The sequence below is a fragment of the Cyprinus carpio genome, chromosome A9, assembly GCF_018340385.1.
Source record: "Cyprinus carpio isolate SPL01 chromosome A9, ASM1834038v1, whole genome shotgun sequence".
Taxonomy (NCBI): Eukaryota; Metazoa; Chordata; class Actinopteri; order Cypriniformes; family Cyprinidae; genus Cyprinus; species Cyprinus carpio.
This window is the reverse complement of record NC_056580.1, coordinates 3889941-3906601: the sequence shown is the minus strand read 5'-3', so window position 1 is coordinate 3906601 and position 16661 is coordinate 3889941. Positions and strand designations below refer to the sequence as shown.

Here is a 16661-nt window from a genome sequence, read left to right as displayed (position 1 = left end):
GTATGGTTTTGTGCGAGACATCTGTAAATCATACAGGAAACAAAGTTGATGGATCAAAAGGGTTTCTATATTATGCCCCTGTTCAGATTGAAGGTGACCTGGCACGCCAAACCACTCAGTTACCAAAGCCTGAGCCACAGTCTCTGCCCACTGGTCCAAGTGGTGATGGGAAGTTTGGAACATTTTACAGACTTGGTCCTTTGAGTCACATTCAGCAAAATTGAACTAATCTTTTTTTCGAGTCATTTTGTTCATTTCATTCATTTCAGCAAAATGTAATTAAAATGTTACATGTTACTTCCCTAACACATCTACTACTTATGCAAACGTTGATCGCACTACAAACAGTACAAAACTATAATGCTATAAGAAACTGAAACAACTAATTCATTATTTAACTGGGTCTTTAGCCTGTGATTAGCTCACCTCACCTATTAAGTCTTTGGGTTTGAGTCATTCGTTCATCACGTGACAGCCCCATAAGCTAAACCTATATGCTGTCTGAGCCGGAAAGAAAATTGATTAGATCACCTTTCGAATTGTTCATTCTTTTGTCATGTGAAGTGACAGCATTGGATAGAGAAATGAATTTCCTTACAAATGGGTGCATAGTTATTATTTTTATTATAATTATTATATACTCTTACAGTTATGTGATGCGTTTCTGTTCTCAAATTGTACCATTTTATTTCTAACAGTTTATAAATGTGTGAATTTCTGTCATGATGGTTCTTTTCTATAACACTGAATGTGGTAACAAAGGTAATAAAGAGTTGGTTATTATTATTAAGACTTTTTCCAGCTCAGACTGCATAGTTTTAGCTTATGGGGTTGTCACGTGATAATTGAGTGTTTGTTATTATTTTTAAGACTCCAGAGATGAACTAATCAATTCTCTTTCCAGCTCAGGCTGCATTGGTTAAGCTTATGGGGCTGTCACATGATGAACGAACAACTCGAATAACCCGAAGACTCAAAACAGGTGAACTCATTTCAGTACAGAACCCATAGGATGTTGCGCATGTGCGACTGAATGAATCACTCCCTGAGAACGGTATATTTGCTAAAAACATTTGAAATCACCAGCACATTCTCGACTCCTGAGCTGGATGGCTCCAACACAGTAAAGTCGACGGCCAAAAATTTATTTGGTCTCCAAAAGATGACCCATGAAACTTTGAGCTGGTGGCTGTGTATCTTTACTAGACTGGCATCTCTCACATTCCTGACACCAAGAAGCAATATCTGACGACATACCTGGCCAGTAGCACCACTGCTGGACTAGTTATGCAGTACGCTCTATACCTTGATGCCCATGTTGTTGATGCAACTGGGTAAGAACATCAACTGTAGGACTTCCTCTCCTCCATTGGGGGAATAGACCATACGATAAAGTAAACAATTTTTGTCCACAAGCCAATCCCATTGCTGAAGCAATGTCAAGGCCAAAGCAGACATCTGCTGTCATTCTTCCAACCCAGCATGAGCCTTCTGCCTCCAAAAAGGTAGTATCTCAGAAATAATGGTATTTGCCAACTGCAATGCTGGAATTTCAGTCAATGTATGACTCGGCAAGGTAGCTGTCATTGACTGTTGCACTTTCACAACTGGCCTTGCCTCCACAACCTGCTGCAATGATGCAGGCACTGCTGTTCCAGGAACTAATTCACCCAGCAGCTCCCACAAGAAAACACAATAATATCATCCAAATAAAGTCAGTCACTGGAACATACCGGGCATTGCAGAGCCCAAACAGCATCCGGTTACACTCGAAAAGACCGAGTCTTATGCTTATCCCCCTCTGTGACCAGCGGGCTCCAGTCAACATATCCAGCACCTCCTCAATGCGTGGCAAAGGAAACACATCCTTTAAAGTTTTGGAATTCAACTGACGGTAGTCCATGCACATGCGCAGACTACAGCCTTTCTTCTTTCCAAGCACGATTGGAGAGGCATATGGACTACAACTTTCTTGAATTACTTGTGTCTCCAATAGCTGATTGGTATGTGCCCTAACCACTTCATATTCGGATGGAGGTATGTGCCAGTAACGCTGTCGAACAGGAGTGTCATCAAGGAGAGGGATATCATGGCACAGGAGATCTGTACACCCCAAATCCCCCTCAAAAATGTAAAAGACAGTATGGCTGCTCATCCATGGACAGCTGGAACAAGTCCAAAGCATCCAGCTACTCTTGCACAGTCAAACAACCCACTTGGGAATGGATGGAATGAACAGTCCCTAGCCAGTAATGCCTGGAGGCAAACTAACAACATGGACACTTGACAACGTACCAATAACTCGATGAGGAAACAGGAGAGCATCAGTAGTTCCTACACTGACAACTGGCACATAAACCACAAACCTACTCACTCTGACAAGAGCTGGAGAAATCAGCAATCCCACAGGGAGTCCAAACTCTGGAGGCTCAAGAAGTGCAACACCACTAGAAAAATAGCCAGAACAGGTGGCTTCTACCAATTTCCTGGCACCACCAGGAATGTGGGCTGCTCGGGGACCACACACCTTAACCTTACCTATTCCCTTAGGAGGCAGATGAATTTCTTGCCTGATGGCAATGTTGCAAAGCCTGAAAAACTGACTTATGAGCACATGGCACTGCCAGGGATTTAAACCAGGAGGGCCCGTGTTGTCCAAAGAGCTCCTGGTAACATCGGCTCAATACATTCATTCCCAAAAAACCAGGGGCTTGAGCACAGATGCCACCAGGAGGATTGCGTACCACTAGAACACCACATTTCAGAACAAAGAGAAGAACGATCTACTCCAGAACACACAGCACCTTGTAAACCATATTGAAACCCATGGGCCAATGGGACAGAGTGACTGCGGCCTCTTGCTCCTCCGGGTATGCCCCCACGTTCCTGCCTAATAGCTTCACCGTGGACATCTAGCAGTGTAGCAGTGGGTTAGCGATGGACCAGCTGCTTCAACTCACGACGAAGGGTACTATCAAAAACATATTCAACAAATTGATTGTGCAACAATACCACAGCATTTGGTATTGCATTCAGCTAACACTGCTTAGCCTTTTCCAAGAGGCTCATGGGAGTGTGGTAAAACTCCAACAAGGTTTCGCCCTCCTACTGCCTCCTAGAGAAGAAAGCCTTAAGATTGTTCTACTAACTCCAAAACCAACGAATACACCACACGGGATTTACTACCTGGGAAAAACTAGAGGACACACACAGGTTCAGTTACTCCCACAATGACCAAGAGACGTGGATACTTCAGTTTAAAAAAATATAAATCTTTATTGAAACATTAGTTAAAATTTCTCAATTGAGATAGCAATCACAAAAGAATCAAATAATTCTTCTGTAAAACACAAATGTATCCAAGGAAAACAAACAAACAAAGCAGAACTGGGGCATTCCAATAGAGAGGCAGGCTAGACTCCGGGCTCCAATAATGCCTGTAGAATCAATACCCACACGTGCACCAAATCACACTCACCCTCCAGAGAATTTCACTGCAAATCCACACAACCTTATTGAAAAGAGAGCTACTATCATACGAATAATTAACCCCCTCAAATGCACTAAAAATGCGTATGAATAGAAAATACACCTACGATATGGACAGCAGTTGGTCAAAAGTCGCTCAACCCGCTATAATGCCCATAATTTTTTGGTTCAGGGCAACGCAAAGCAGCAAAAAGACAATCCACCAGTTACAGATGCAACAAACACTCGAACAAACACCAGCTTCATGAAAAAGAAGATTACTATCAGCCGACAACAAAATCAATTACAATTAATGTCTAACACAGAACATCGAAATACATAACAGTCTTCTCTGACAAAAGCAACCCATGCAGATACATTAGTTATGTCTGGATGCACAAATCTGATTTGATTATTTGCAATTAATATTGCAGACAGTCTTCCTGAAAAGATCTGATTTGAGAAAAAAATCTGATTGTCTGCGGCCTGAACAAAACCTTAGATGAGGGAGACGTGCAAAATGTCCCCAGGACAGGTTTGAGAGGCACTTTTCTAGTTTGTTGATAGAGTGTACAAACGCAGTGTTTTCCAACTACATTCTTGAAGCCTTTAGAGACTCCAAGACCTGAAATGCGTGTGTCAGACAAAGGATGTGGTTGGGAAGCACTGTACTAGTGTACTAGAGAGTGTGGCTAGATACTAGGCATAGCTATGTTCAGGTAAATAGATACTGTATTTCAGATAAGTTAGAAAAGTCATAACAATCTGAAGTCAAAAGAGACATAGTCTGTACCAAGTTTGGTTGCCGAATCCTGAAAGCTCTAAGGTAAATTTGATGGGGAAAAAATGTATTCTCAAAAGAAAAATAATCAGAATAGCTGACTTCTAGGACACAGGGCATAAATGCTCTTTTTTGGTGGATTGGGAAATTCTGAACATACTGGTCAGCACATTTTCATCAAGCACTGCCTCTGCACTGTCACTCTGTTTACAACACATGGTTACACAAACCCACATATAAACACGCATCTGCAACTTTTACAGAAACCTCAGCAGTTATACTTCCTCATTCACTCTTAAGAAAAACATTTTTCCAAAATAAATGTTTTCTTATGTTGCACAAGTCTTAGCTTCAATGAACATCTTCAGGATTGTAAAGTTTTTCATAAATGCTTGTGCTAATTGACCCTACCTGTTGCACAGAAAACAATTTTTACTCCTAAGTCACCAGTGGTGGTTCTACATTGAAATACACCCTGGGCGAGACCCTTTTCTAAATGTCTGTCATTATGCTATATCCTCCTAGACCCGGAAAAAAACATTTATTTATTTTATTTTTTCCCCCCCATGTCATCACATTGTTTAGAGCATAGAAACAAATGGTAAAAACAAAAAAAATATTGAAAAATTATATTTTATTCATGTTATGCTATGGTCACTGGGACTCAGTTGTTTTAAAAATAAAATGACTTTAAATTATATGTATAGGCAAAAACAATGGGATTTTATTTTTTAATCACCAAAACCTTTTTGGGTTTCAGGATATTTTTCAACCAAAATTTGTATATTAATCTAACTTTCATGGAGGAACCATTAGCTCTTTGGTTACTGCCTCAAATTCTATGCATGACACACTTTTAGTTATGACTTGTAAAACTATACTTAGAAACTATACTTAGCATACTGTGTAGCAAATAAATAGCAAATGTTTGTCTTTAACCTACAGATTTGAAAATGCCGTTGGTTATTTACAGGGCCTAACGTTAAACCAACTAATGGAAATGATAACTGAACTTGTAACAGTTTTATTGCAAAGCACAATATTATAAATTAGATCTCGTGATTGAGTTGAAACCAAATTATTGTTGTATAAGCATAGCAAGCATCATAGCAAAAAGGCTAACAAAGAGTTATACCCGCTACCAATTAACATTAGCCCTTCATTCATGAAATGGATACTGTAATCATACAGAGAGAGAGAACATAGTTGCATACCTTTATCTTTTGCTCGTTTCTCCTCTTCTTCTTTTCTTTTTTTTCGAAATTGGGCACCTGATGGCTTTGACCTTTTCTTCTCCATCTCTGTTTATTTGGCACTCGACAATCAACATATTTCCCATCCCCCCAACTGTCACTCACGACCAGAAGTCAAGACTTAACCAATTCACCTTGATGACCGCATAATCGTTTTGTATTACCTAGTTTCATTTGCAGGAACTATAGGCCTGTATTATAACATTATGAATGAAATGTGCGTTATTTGGAAGAATGGTACATTTTCAGCAAGCAGGGGCGCCGGCAGCTGCAGGGAGCGCCAATTTGCCAATTCCACACACAGTGAAATTATATAAATGATGAAAAACCGCTTGGCGACGCAGATGATTATTTTTATTTATTTATTTATTTTTTTTAATCTGCTCGTGCTGCCGCCCCCAATGTGTCACGAAAAAATGACGCCCCGGGCGGCTGCCCGGTTCGCCCGTGCCTAAAACCGCTACTGTAAGTCACATCACCATTTGTAAAAACAAACATAAATGAAATTTGAGAAATCCATATAATGAAGTCTATAGTGTTGCCCCAAAGGCTCCCTTTGTTGGTGCATAACTGCCAACATTTGTTTTTGCAAATGGCTGGACTTGGAATTATTGTCTATAAGTATAATACACTCTAGTGTTAATCAGTTCTCAGATTCGGGTTCAGTTTTAAAGAGCCTTGTGTAAAAGACTCCCAGTTAAATTAATAAGTATCTTGCTCCCAGTGGACCGGAGCTCTTTAGAAATGCTAACATATCTGTTCCTCTCTCATTATTATTTCCATCACTGACTGCATCATTTATTTATTAGTGTGGCCTCTTACCCCTTCAGAAGACCTCACTCCCAAGCCCACCCTTCTATTACACAGGGTCCCACTGTTAATGAGGGGCTAGACAGACCAGAGAGAGAAAGGAAGGACTGGAGAGAGGAGGTCCCCGGAGAGGAGAACAGGAACAGAGATACTCTCTGAATGATAATTGTTGATTAGTGTCTCTTAGATCCTAAATGCAAGATAAAGAAGGATTGTGAGACAGCCATAGAGTGTTGAGTGTACAGAAACCAAAACAAGACACTCATCTAAAGCTCTTTATTTTGTTGTGTGTATAAGTGTTAAGGGTTAGGAAAGTTTTAGGATAGTGTACATGGATGAGTTTGTTGTGGTGTTTATACATTCATGTTAGACCAAAAATACTTGCACACAAATGTCCCACTCAGAAATGCATGAATGTTGCTGCCTCAGTGACACCATGTGAACTTTCCAAGCATAACATTTGACAAAAAGAAGTTTGGTTTCACATAAACTCTTAACTCATAAAACTCTTTCAAACATTAGTGGAATATGGATAATTTGATGAAATGCATATGTGTGAAGAGTGACTTTATACATCCACTGAAAATTACAAATGACACTAGTTTATTTAAAGTCAAGGAGCAAAAGTTAGTTCTTGGTTTGATAAGTTTTCTTCTTTTTATTTAAGAAAGGGTGATGAATGCATTTTTTTTTTTGATAAGTTTTTTTATTTTTATTCCTGCATGTGGACAGTCAAAAATGCTCTTCTCATTTCCAGTACATCTCAACTCGTCCAGCCAAATGCGTCCAGTTCCTGCAGCAGATACACAGAAGACCACTGTGAGAGGATTTTTGGGAACCATAGCCTGTATACCCCTGAACCATTAACCAAAAATTCTGAAACATAGATGGATACATCACCTGCACCATCCGTGAATACGTTAGTGGCCCTCTGGAAACCCAACATCTTGCACACCACCAAAGCATCCACGGAGTCAAAGCTGTCATCGCACACCGTTCCCCAGACATTATCATGAAACACCTCGACTCTTCCTCGGCTGGAAGTTCCCACTAAACGAACTACAGCTAATGACAAATGCACATATATGAGACACCTTTGGACTGCCTCCATTAATCCACATGTTGAAATGCTGCAGTAGTATATGTCATTGTGCTTAGCTGCAAGTCATAAAAAGCAAGAACTGGTTGGCTGTAGTACAAGCCAATATACAATACCTGTTTTGTTAGCTACATGTTTAGGCATTGACATGTCATGCTGAAGTGGCTGCTATTTTGTTGTTTTTTTAAGTAGAATCTCCAAAAACAAAACAAGAATCTTTGATTTGGAATAACTTGATTGAATAGACATTAACAGTGACACACAGTAGTGCAAAGAGATGCATAAGTATTTACGAAAATTACCAGGGGCGCTACCCCTCGCACCTGGGAGTCCTACATCACCCTTCTGTCCCTTGAGACCTGTTTAAGACCATCATACATTTAGATACAATCAATTTACTCACAAAACAGGTTAATAATCACACAGATGCTGTGCATCCAGTGAAATTATAGATATATGCCCAAAATGTGCCAAAACATACCTTGAGCTCCCATAAGGCCTAGAAGACAGACAAAAGGATAAGATGAAAGAAATTCAAGAAATATACAGAGCTAGATGTTGATTTCTTACCAGTATTTTTTTAACAAACTCACCTTGATCACCTTTACTGCCCTTTTCTCCATTTAGACCTTGAGGTCCAGGGAGACCTACATACCACATCATACTCAGATGACAGCTATATGATATAAACTCAATGTTTATGATCTGTTTATGTGTTTGTTTTTAAATTTACCTGGCAATCCTTGACTTCCATTTAGTCCCTGTTGTCCTGGGTACCCTGAAAACAATATTTGCCCATAAATAATTGGAATAATGCCATATATCACTCTTATGTGCATGTGACCTTAGCACTTCTACAGTACCTGGAAGGCCAACCCCAGTGTCTCCCTTTGGTCCAGGTGAACCTTTTTCTCCAGGTGGTCCTTGCAGACCAAGAGGTCCCACCGGGCCAGGAGGCCCTAAAAGATCAACCAACTACAGGTTAGGATATGAATGAATCAGGAATTCTCAAACTGTATGGAGTCAGGGTACCCCATTGTACACCACCACAAAACAAAGGTACCAGGATGCTATAATGAACACTCTTGAAGAAGAACTAATCTCTGTATTTGCTGAAACTTGCCAGGTTAGTGGCATCAAATCTCTTTTAAATAAGAGTTTTGCAGACACTTGGAAATTTGTATTTATTATCATTTGGAATACTAATTATACTTGAAAATCTGATTACAATGTCTACATGTTCTGCAGATTACTTTTGTGTTTACTGTATAATGGATTCCGGAGTGAAACTGCTATGCAGTTATATGAATGAGCTTTATCCAATATTGTGGTGTCAGCTATTTCAGATAAACAGAAGTATACCATATTTTATGCTAATAGTCATAAGACTGGCTATATTAATAACCTAAGCAGAGAAAGGACATGGCAAATGAGGACAAACTGGGCAATGAGCTGGGCTTTCTTACCACGAGGACCTGAAGGTCCCTGCTCTCCTCGCTCACCACTGTCACCTGGGTCTCCTTTAGGTCCTGGGGAAGAGAGATTTTGAGTGTATACATCATGAAGATTATGAATGAAAATATTCAACTACAAGGTGTCAACCAGTGTCAAACTTAGAACACAAGTGTTGCATTGACATAAGTTTATTATTAGTGGTATATATTAAGGCAAGCATCACTATTAGTTTTGTTCAGGCTAAAAAGATTAAGGCAACCAAAATACTGAGGCTTCTTGAGGAGAGGTGTGGATTAAACATACAGTTTTCCTGGTGGACAATAAGACGCACACAAAAAATAAGGTCTTGTTATTAGAATGTCATAAACATTTGAGTTGGTTCTCCTGACATGGGCCAATAATTAACCTTGCAACCACTCACTCCTCTAGACAAGCTATTGAATCATTTAGATTTATCTTTTGAAAATACCTGGTGGTCCATTGGGCCCTGGTGGTCCTGTGAGACCAGTATGTCCATCTGCACCTCGAAAACCATCAGTCCCAGGTAAACCTTATGTGCACAGAGATAATACCAAACAGGTTTTCATTTAAGCAATAGTAAAACAAGGCATTTCCACAACACATATTTTCTGTTTTATTTCGGTATGAATTATTCTGGTGGCCTTTGATCATCACAAACAAGCACCTGTTATTCCTCTCGCTCCTGTATCCCCCTTCAAGCCCGGAATACCTGGAGACAGAAGTAACAGTCATAGAGAGATATGGATCTATTAAACTGTTCCTATTGGTGTGGGAGTTGTGTGAAATTTGAGAAGGCGATTACCAGGTGGACCCGTCATGCCAGCCGGGCCCCTTTCCCCTGCAACACCTTGGTCTCCTTTCTGTCCCTTTTCACCTGGAGCTCCAGGCTCACCTACCTGACCTAAAAGAGAGAAATTTCATATTTTCAGTTAATGTTTTTTTGCACTATTTTCCTTGCATGCAACAAATCAGTGTATGCTTTAGCATTTCTAGCACTTATAATTATTTGCCAAGCCAATACAGCACATTAAAACTGATGGAAATTTATCACAGAGCACAATACTACACCCATTCGAATTCATAGAGATATATAAAAAAATACACTAACCTGGTGAGCCAGTGTCTCCTTTCTGTCCCAGTATACCTGGTATTCCAGCAGGACCTGATACAGAACACAACTGGAGTATAAATACTGACATCAAAATATTCACACACATCTGTTGGGATAAATGATCTAAGACACCAAAGGTCAAATTACATATTTAGTTCAGTGTTTATGTCTGTTTTGACCAGCAGGGAGAGCTGAAAACCCATAGATTGAGAAGGAATGGGGAAAGTGATTGACTCTATTCTCTCACTGAGCTCTGTTGCTCCTGCTCTTGCTGTTTTCACCCCTTTAAACTGGGGACAGGATCTTAGTAATTTGGGATTCCTCACAGACGTTTGCTTTCCCATTGGAATCAATAAAGTAGTGCAAACCACAATTATTATTGTAATGGTGGACAGCGAAGAGTTGTGCAGATAAACCTCCCTCCTCTGCCCTCTAAAGACATGTTGGCATTAGTTTGCCATGGTGTGAGTATGATTGGTGCCATTACCTGGAGACCTCATGCAGACAAGTATTGGACAAAAACATCATGAATATCACAGTTATTAGTTATAATATAAATATAGCATTCTTCTAATGTTACTATCGTTAAATGAGAGCCAGAGAGAGAGAGGTTGGGGGTGGCTGACTTACAATATTTTCAAAGCATGGAAGTAGTTACCTTGCAATCCAGGTCTGCCAGGTGGACCAGATGGACCAGGAAGGCAAACCACAGCTATACAATATAAACAACAAAATAGTGATTCTGTGAGACATACCTATGGTGACTCCCGAGTAAATGTTTTAAAGGGGTCATGAAATGACCCCTTTAAACAAAATGGATCTAATTTCTCAATTATTCTCAATGTTGCCATTTTTAAAATGTTAAATACAGCAGCCCAACAACAAGTTATAATAATAGTTTTAGATCTATATACAGACATTTTAGACACATTCTTCCAGACACATGATGTAAAGATCTGAAAATGCATTGCATGACCCCTTTAAGAATTGCAATCATGGCAGATTCTCCAAACAGTACCTGATCAGTATATCTAGGATGTGTGTGTGTGTGTACCTGGTATTCCCTGTTATTGGGACAAGGATAGTAATGCCAGTAAATTTTGACCTTGTGGGGACATTATTGTTATTATTATTATTTTTTATTTTTTTGGTCCCCACAAGGAAAACAGTTTATAACTTATACAGAATGAAGTTGTTTGAAAATGTAAAAATGCAGAAAGTATTGTGTGAGGGGCAGGTTTACGGGTAGGATTCAGGTAAAGGGACAGAAAATACAGTTTGTATATGTGTATAAAAATCATTAAATCTATGGAATGACCCCATAAAACATGGAAACCCAACATGTGTGTGTGTGTGTGTGTGTGTGTGTGTGTGTGTGTGTACCTTTCTCTGCACTAATGTTGAGCTGGTTTAGTTGAGTCCTTAATTTCTCTAAAGTCCCATCATTCCCACACAGATCGGAGAGACACTCCTGTTTAACACACACAGAGAACCTTCAGCTCTCTCAAAACATGCATATATGTGTGCATGTGTTTGTGTCATGGATGTATGTGTGTGTATGTACCTCATTGGATTTGGAACTGCCCAGCTTGAGTCCCTCAGCAGACTTGAGTTTCTCCACTCTGGCATCAGCTGATGTACAGTGAGTGTGAACCCAAGCCTCCAGAGTGAAGACTATACAATAGTCATCACAAGCAAAAAGCAGATTTAATCATGGAACAACAGAAATCAACCAGAAACAAAGTGTTAGCTTACATGATGGCATACAATTTAATGTACAGTAGCCACAAAAACATATGGATACATAGGCTCATATTAATAATGTATACATTTAATTGTATTATATAACAAAATATCGTATATATAGCTTTTTTCTTCACTACATTTGCTTTTATTTATTATGTTTGCTTAATGTCTTTTAATCAGCTGGTGTTTTTGTGATTTGTTTGTTTTAGTGCATGGATGAAGTCAGTTTTCCTCAAGTTCATAAATGTCCTATCAGAGGAAGCACAGGTGTAGAGAATCAGGGAAAGGGATATTTCACCCCAAAATTAAAATCTTATAATTTACTAATCCTTATGTTGTTCCAAACTTGGAACTATACTTTTATAATTTAAAATCTAAAACTTGCTTGTAAAGTTTGTTTGCATTATTATTATTATTATTTTTAATAAATGTAAATTGGTTTGATAATTTGTATTTATTCTACAGAAATGTATACCTTTTAAAATGTGACTTTATCTCTAGTACATCTCACCTTTATAGGCCAGCACACAATTCAGTCCAATCAGCAGCAGGAAAAGCAGAATGAGAACAGGAATACAGTAACGTTTTTTCGCTGGTTTCTTAGTTTTTAGCTCTATAACACACATGCAGTACAAACACTTATATTGCAGTGCAGAACTCTGACTTAAACTACAAAAAAAGTTTAAGGTTTAAGTTACTTTGATGAGCAGACTGATATGCAGATAACAGTCAATATTAGGAAATATCAGAATGTGGAATGTAAAACTGATCAGAATGAAAAATCCCTGTGTAATAAGTTACTTTATTATTATTATTATTATTATTTTTCATTTAGTCATTTTAAGCAGAGATTTGATTAATTCTGTGTTAAATAATTTGTATATTGGACTTGTATTTAGACTAAATTTTTTAACGTTTTAATTTATATAATATTATTTTGTCTTACCACTGTGCTGGAAGTCATAGCGGTCGGCCTCATGGAGCTTCATGGTGTTGTTATAAAGAGGTTTTGCTTGACTGAATACATAGGCTTCCCCGTCAATTGTATCCACGTCTGTCTCCATCAGTCACCCTATCACACACTGACCTATACACAAACAGGGGGACAGTTTAAAAAACAAAACCAAAGAAAAGGGGAATCAAAATATGCAGGCTCATCAAAACGCCAGTCATCTGACAAAAGGGACTACAGGAAATTGTTCCAATGAGTTTCCTAAGTAAAAAGGAAGTTAGAGCTATAGTAGCAGGAGTAAACATAAATTGCTTTCAATGGTAATTTTAATTGGGGAGCAATCTTCTCTTGAGTCTTTGTATAACTGTTTGGCCAATGTGTAGTGTTGGCTGGTGACAGTCTTTCTTCAACTGAATGAGACCATATTACTCCTGTACTGATTCCATTACATTTTCTTAAAGGGATACCCCACCCCAAAATGAAACTTTTGTCATTAATCACTTATCCTCATGTCATTCCAAACCCGTAAAAGCTCTGTTCGTCTTCGGAAAACAATTTAAGATATTTTGGATAAAAACCGGGAGGCTTGGGACTGTCCCATAGACTGCCAAGTAAATTACACTGTGAAGGTCCATAAAAGGTATGAAACTCGTAGTCAGAATTTTCCATCTGCCATCAGATGTGCAATCTGGGTTATATGAAGCGATGGGAACACTTTTTGTAAGAGAAGAAAACAAATATATAGAGTATCCCTTTAATCTTTTATGTTGTAAATTGTATGAATTTGTGTTGCATTTTTGGCTGTATGTATTTGTTTACTTTTGTTACTCTAATGTACAGCACTTCGGTACCCATTGTGGTTTTTAAAAGTGCTCTAGAAATAAAATTGAGTTGAGTTGAGAAAGTAGGTGGTGAAAGTTTTGTCTATGGTCAGTCAGTACTTATAATTGGATATAGAAACAACAGAAGTCTATGGTCTATGGTCATTAAAGAAAGCCAGTTAAATGTCTGTGCACACATGAAATGGTTGCACATTTAACATTTGACTATGTGTATTTGCCCTTCCATGAAGAAATGACAAACTGTCACTACTTAAACTTGGTAAACCGGTTGGCGATCAGGCCATCTGTTTAGATGGAAAGCTTTAAACAGAAGCACAATGCCATCCCTGACCGCAGATCAGCTCTAAACAGCCCTCTGTGCTCACACTTAACCTGCACTGACAGAATGACCTTGTTTACTGTACTCAGTGTGTCTCAGTGTTTTGTTTATTTGTTTGTTTGATGACCACACCACTCAGTTGCTGATGTATGTGTTTTAGGGTGATTGATGACCTTGAGTGACCCTGTCAGTATGTATCAGACACAAGTGTGTGTGTGTGAACATAACACCCTCTCTGTCTCTTACTCTTTGTGTCTTCTCCACACATAGGCTCTTATACTTACTGTAAAATACAATAAATAGGTTTAGGTTTTATTTGCAGTTTGTGTCTGTGCACTGTGTGTTGAGGTTTTAAAGGAGCATCATCTGGTCAGTGTGAGTACTAAAACTATCGACTTCATTTATTTTCAGTCAACCTATCACAACAATTTCCTTATTTTATTTATTTATTTTTTTTCATTGATATGTTCAGGAAATTTGAGTACTTGATTCCCTCCATTAAAGATAGACTAACCAACTAAAAATAGCAATTCCTAAAGGGTATTGTCAAAGCAATGCATTAGAAGAACCAATTTGAGTTGCAAAAATCCTATCATTAACCTTTTTTTTTTCTTAGTGTGAAGACCATTTTAACAAATGTAAAGAATCATTTTCCAATATAAAGAAGCTTTCGTGCAATGCAAATGGTTCCATGGAGGCATAAGGCTCTTCGTGGAACCTAAAATGAACCTTAGAATATTTATTCTTTAAGAGTGTAAGAGTGAAACATCTTTGTCCTCTGTGTCAGTGTTGATTTCTATGTCGGATTTATCAGTAAACATCAAGAATTATATATTATATTTAATACAATCATTATATATTTATACATTATAAAATTGTATATTATTACAAAAGCTGAAATCTACTTTTTTGTTGTGGTTTTAGAGTTCTTGAGCAAATTAGCTATTTTAGAAATGCCATAAACAACTGTAAAATTAAATAAATAAATAAATGCACAGACCTGCATTTTTAGTAACACGTAGGCATAATTTCTGTAGAACATTTGGTATCCAGACATTTGAATTCCGTAACAGCATTTATTAAACTTGTGTTATTTTTGTGCCGTGTGATGTACTATTTTGTAAACATACATTTATTAAAGAAAGCACAAAAAAAAGGATCATGCAATAACCAAATAGAAACTACGCAGGTGTTATGTCTAAGTATCAGGCGTATTTGTTCATTATTTGCATAGGATTTATTGGGTAAATAAACAACACACACCTGGAGAAAATAATGATTGCCTAGAAGATTAAAATCTCAATCATGTTTACATACACATTCTGCTTTTCAACAGTGTCCTCCACATCACAGTCTCCTGAGAAACAAGGTGTGCATAACCATGCCTCCATGTGAATGGTACATTTAGACAAAACAAGTCAAGTTAATGAGCACAAATAAACACTGCTGATATAACAAAATCATCCAGGAAGTTCGGTTTGATGTGTAACTTGTATGTCTTGGTGGTGAAACAGTCGAATTTCTCTTCCTCATTGAGGACAGGAGGTGAGAATGAATAATGACACTGTGGGTTATTTTCAGTAATGACCCCTACAAGGACCACCGATCTGTACTTCTGCTTTCTGAACCTATTTCTTTGCACAGAGTGGTGAACCATTCACAAGTATGATTCTGCAATTGTTGACACATTTCAGGGTTACAGTAAGTTTTATGTTAGGTCTTATATTAGGATTTAAGTCTTGCATTAAGGTTGTATTTGAATTGAACTTGAATACAGTTTAAATTCTAGTGCTTTGTTTCTCATCTCACATGTAGTTTTTTTCTTCTTTTGTCTGGAGGGGGTTTGTTGTTTGTATTTATATATAGTTTTTATTAAGTTACTTTTTTGTTTTAGCTTTTATTAGTACCTCAATTAACTTAACTAAATAAAAAATGTGTGCAAGTCATATATCAATAAATACTGTTTATGATTGAGCATATATGCAGCCAATGATTTGGAATCTCACTGAAGATGTTTGCACAACTTGTGAAGTCCACTTATCTGGCCACTATTGGGCAACTGGAATGTGCCTTGAGAGAGAGAGAGAGAGCTTAATATCCAGTTCTGTTTGGCAGGATAATTAGAATGACCTTTTTCCTTCCCAGACAACAAATCAAACATCAGGGGAGAGTGTGGCTGAAACTCTAAAAATCAAAAGCAAAAAGAATGAGCAAATGAGTATTTTTCTGTCTCCTTTTGATTTCCCCTTTTAAGTGAAGAGTCAACGTGTCTAGCAAACCATTTTGTTTTGTCTCTTCAGATAAAGTTGCTCAGGTGTCAGACCAGTGGTTATGGTGGCGAAAGAGAGCATGTGACATTGTTTTATTGGCTGTGACAGCAGCGAAATGTAGTGTCGCTCCCAGACAGCAGCCAGACTTCAATCAAAGCTATAAAACACACCTTACTCTGTCACACACACACACACACACACACACACACACACACACACACACACACACACACACACACACACACACACACACACACACACACACACACACATCGCTTCCCAACACACTCTTTGTCTCTGACTTGCCCTCATTCCTAGTATGGTTATTGCATGTGATTTAATGGTTATGGAGGGACTGAAGAAAAGATAAAATTTATAAAGAAAGGAATGTATCCAAATAGTGTCCACTTCCTTCTGCTCTAAAATTTTGGCAGCTTCCTGTTGACCAAACTGTTCAGATAAATCTGATCACTCTTACACAAACCTGCTGCAAATTACTTTGCATGTGTATGTATGTGCTTTCACAGAGCTGAC

At 38.2% G+C, this 16661-nt stretch overlaps 1 protein-coding gene across 1 annotated transcript; it reads right to left on the bottom strand.

Annotated features, from left to right (window-relative positions):
• Positions 1–6495: 6495 nt before the first annotated feature.
• Positions 6496–12850, bottom strand: LOC109086204 (macrophage receptor MARCO). Its single transcript, XM_019100681.2, has 18 exons — positions 12691–12850; positions 12256–12357; positions 11563–11672; positions 11382–11469; positions 10657–10710; positions 9996–10049; positions 9690–9788; positions 9552–9596; positions 9336–9416; positions 8878–8940; positions 8275–8370; positions 8145–8189; positions 8005–8058; positions 7893–7910; positions 7735–7770; positions 7213–7377; positions 7021–7105; positions 6496–6502 (listed from the first exon to the last, which is right to left on the bottom strand). Exons 1-18 carry the CDS (start codon positions 12806–12808, stop codon positions 6496–6498), a joined length of 1320 nt encoding a protein of 439 aa, XP_018956226.2. The 5' UTR covers positions 12809–12850.
• Positions 12851–16661: the final 3811 nt, after the last annotated feature.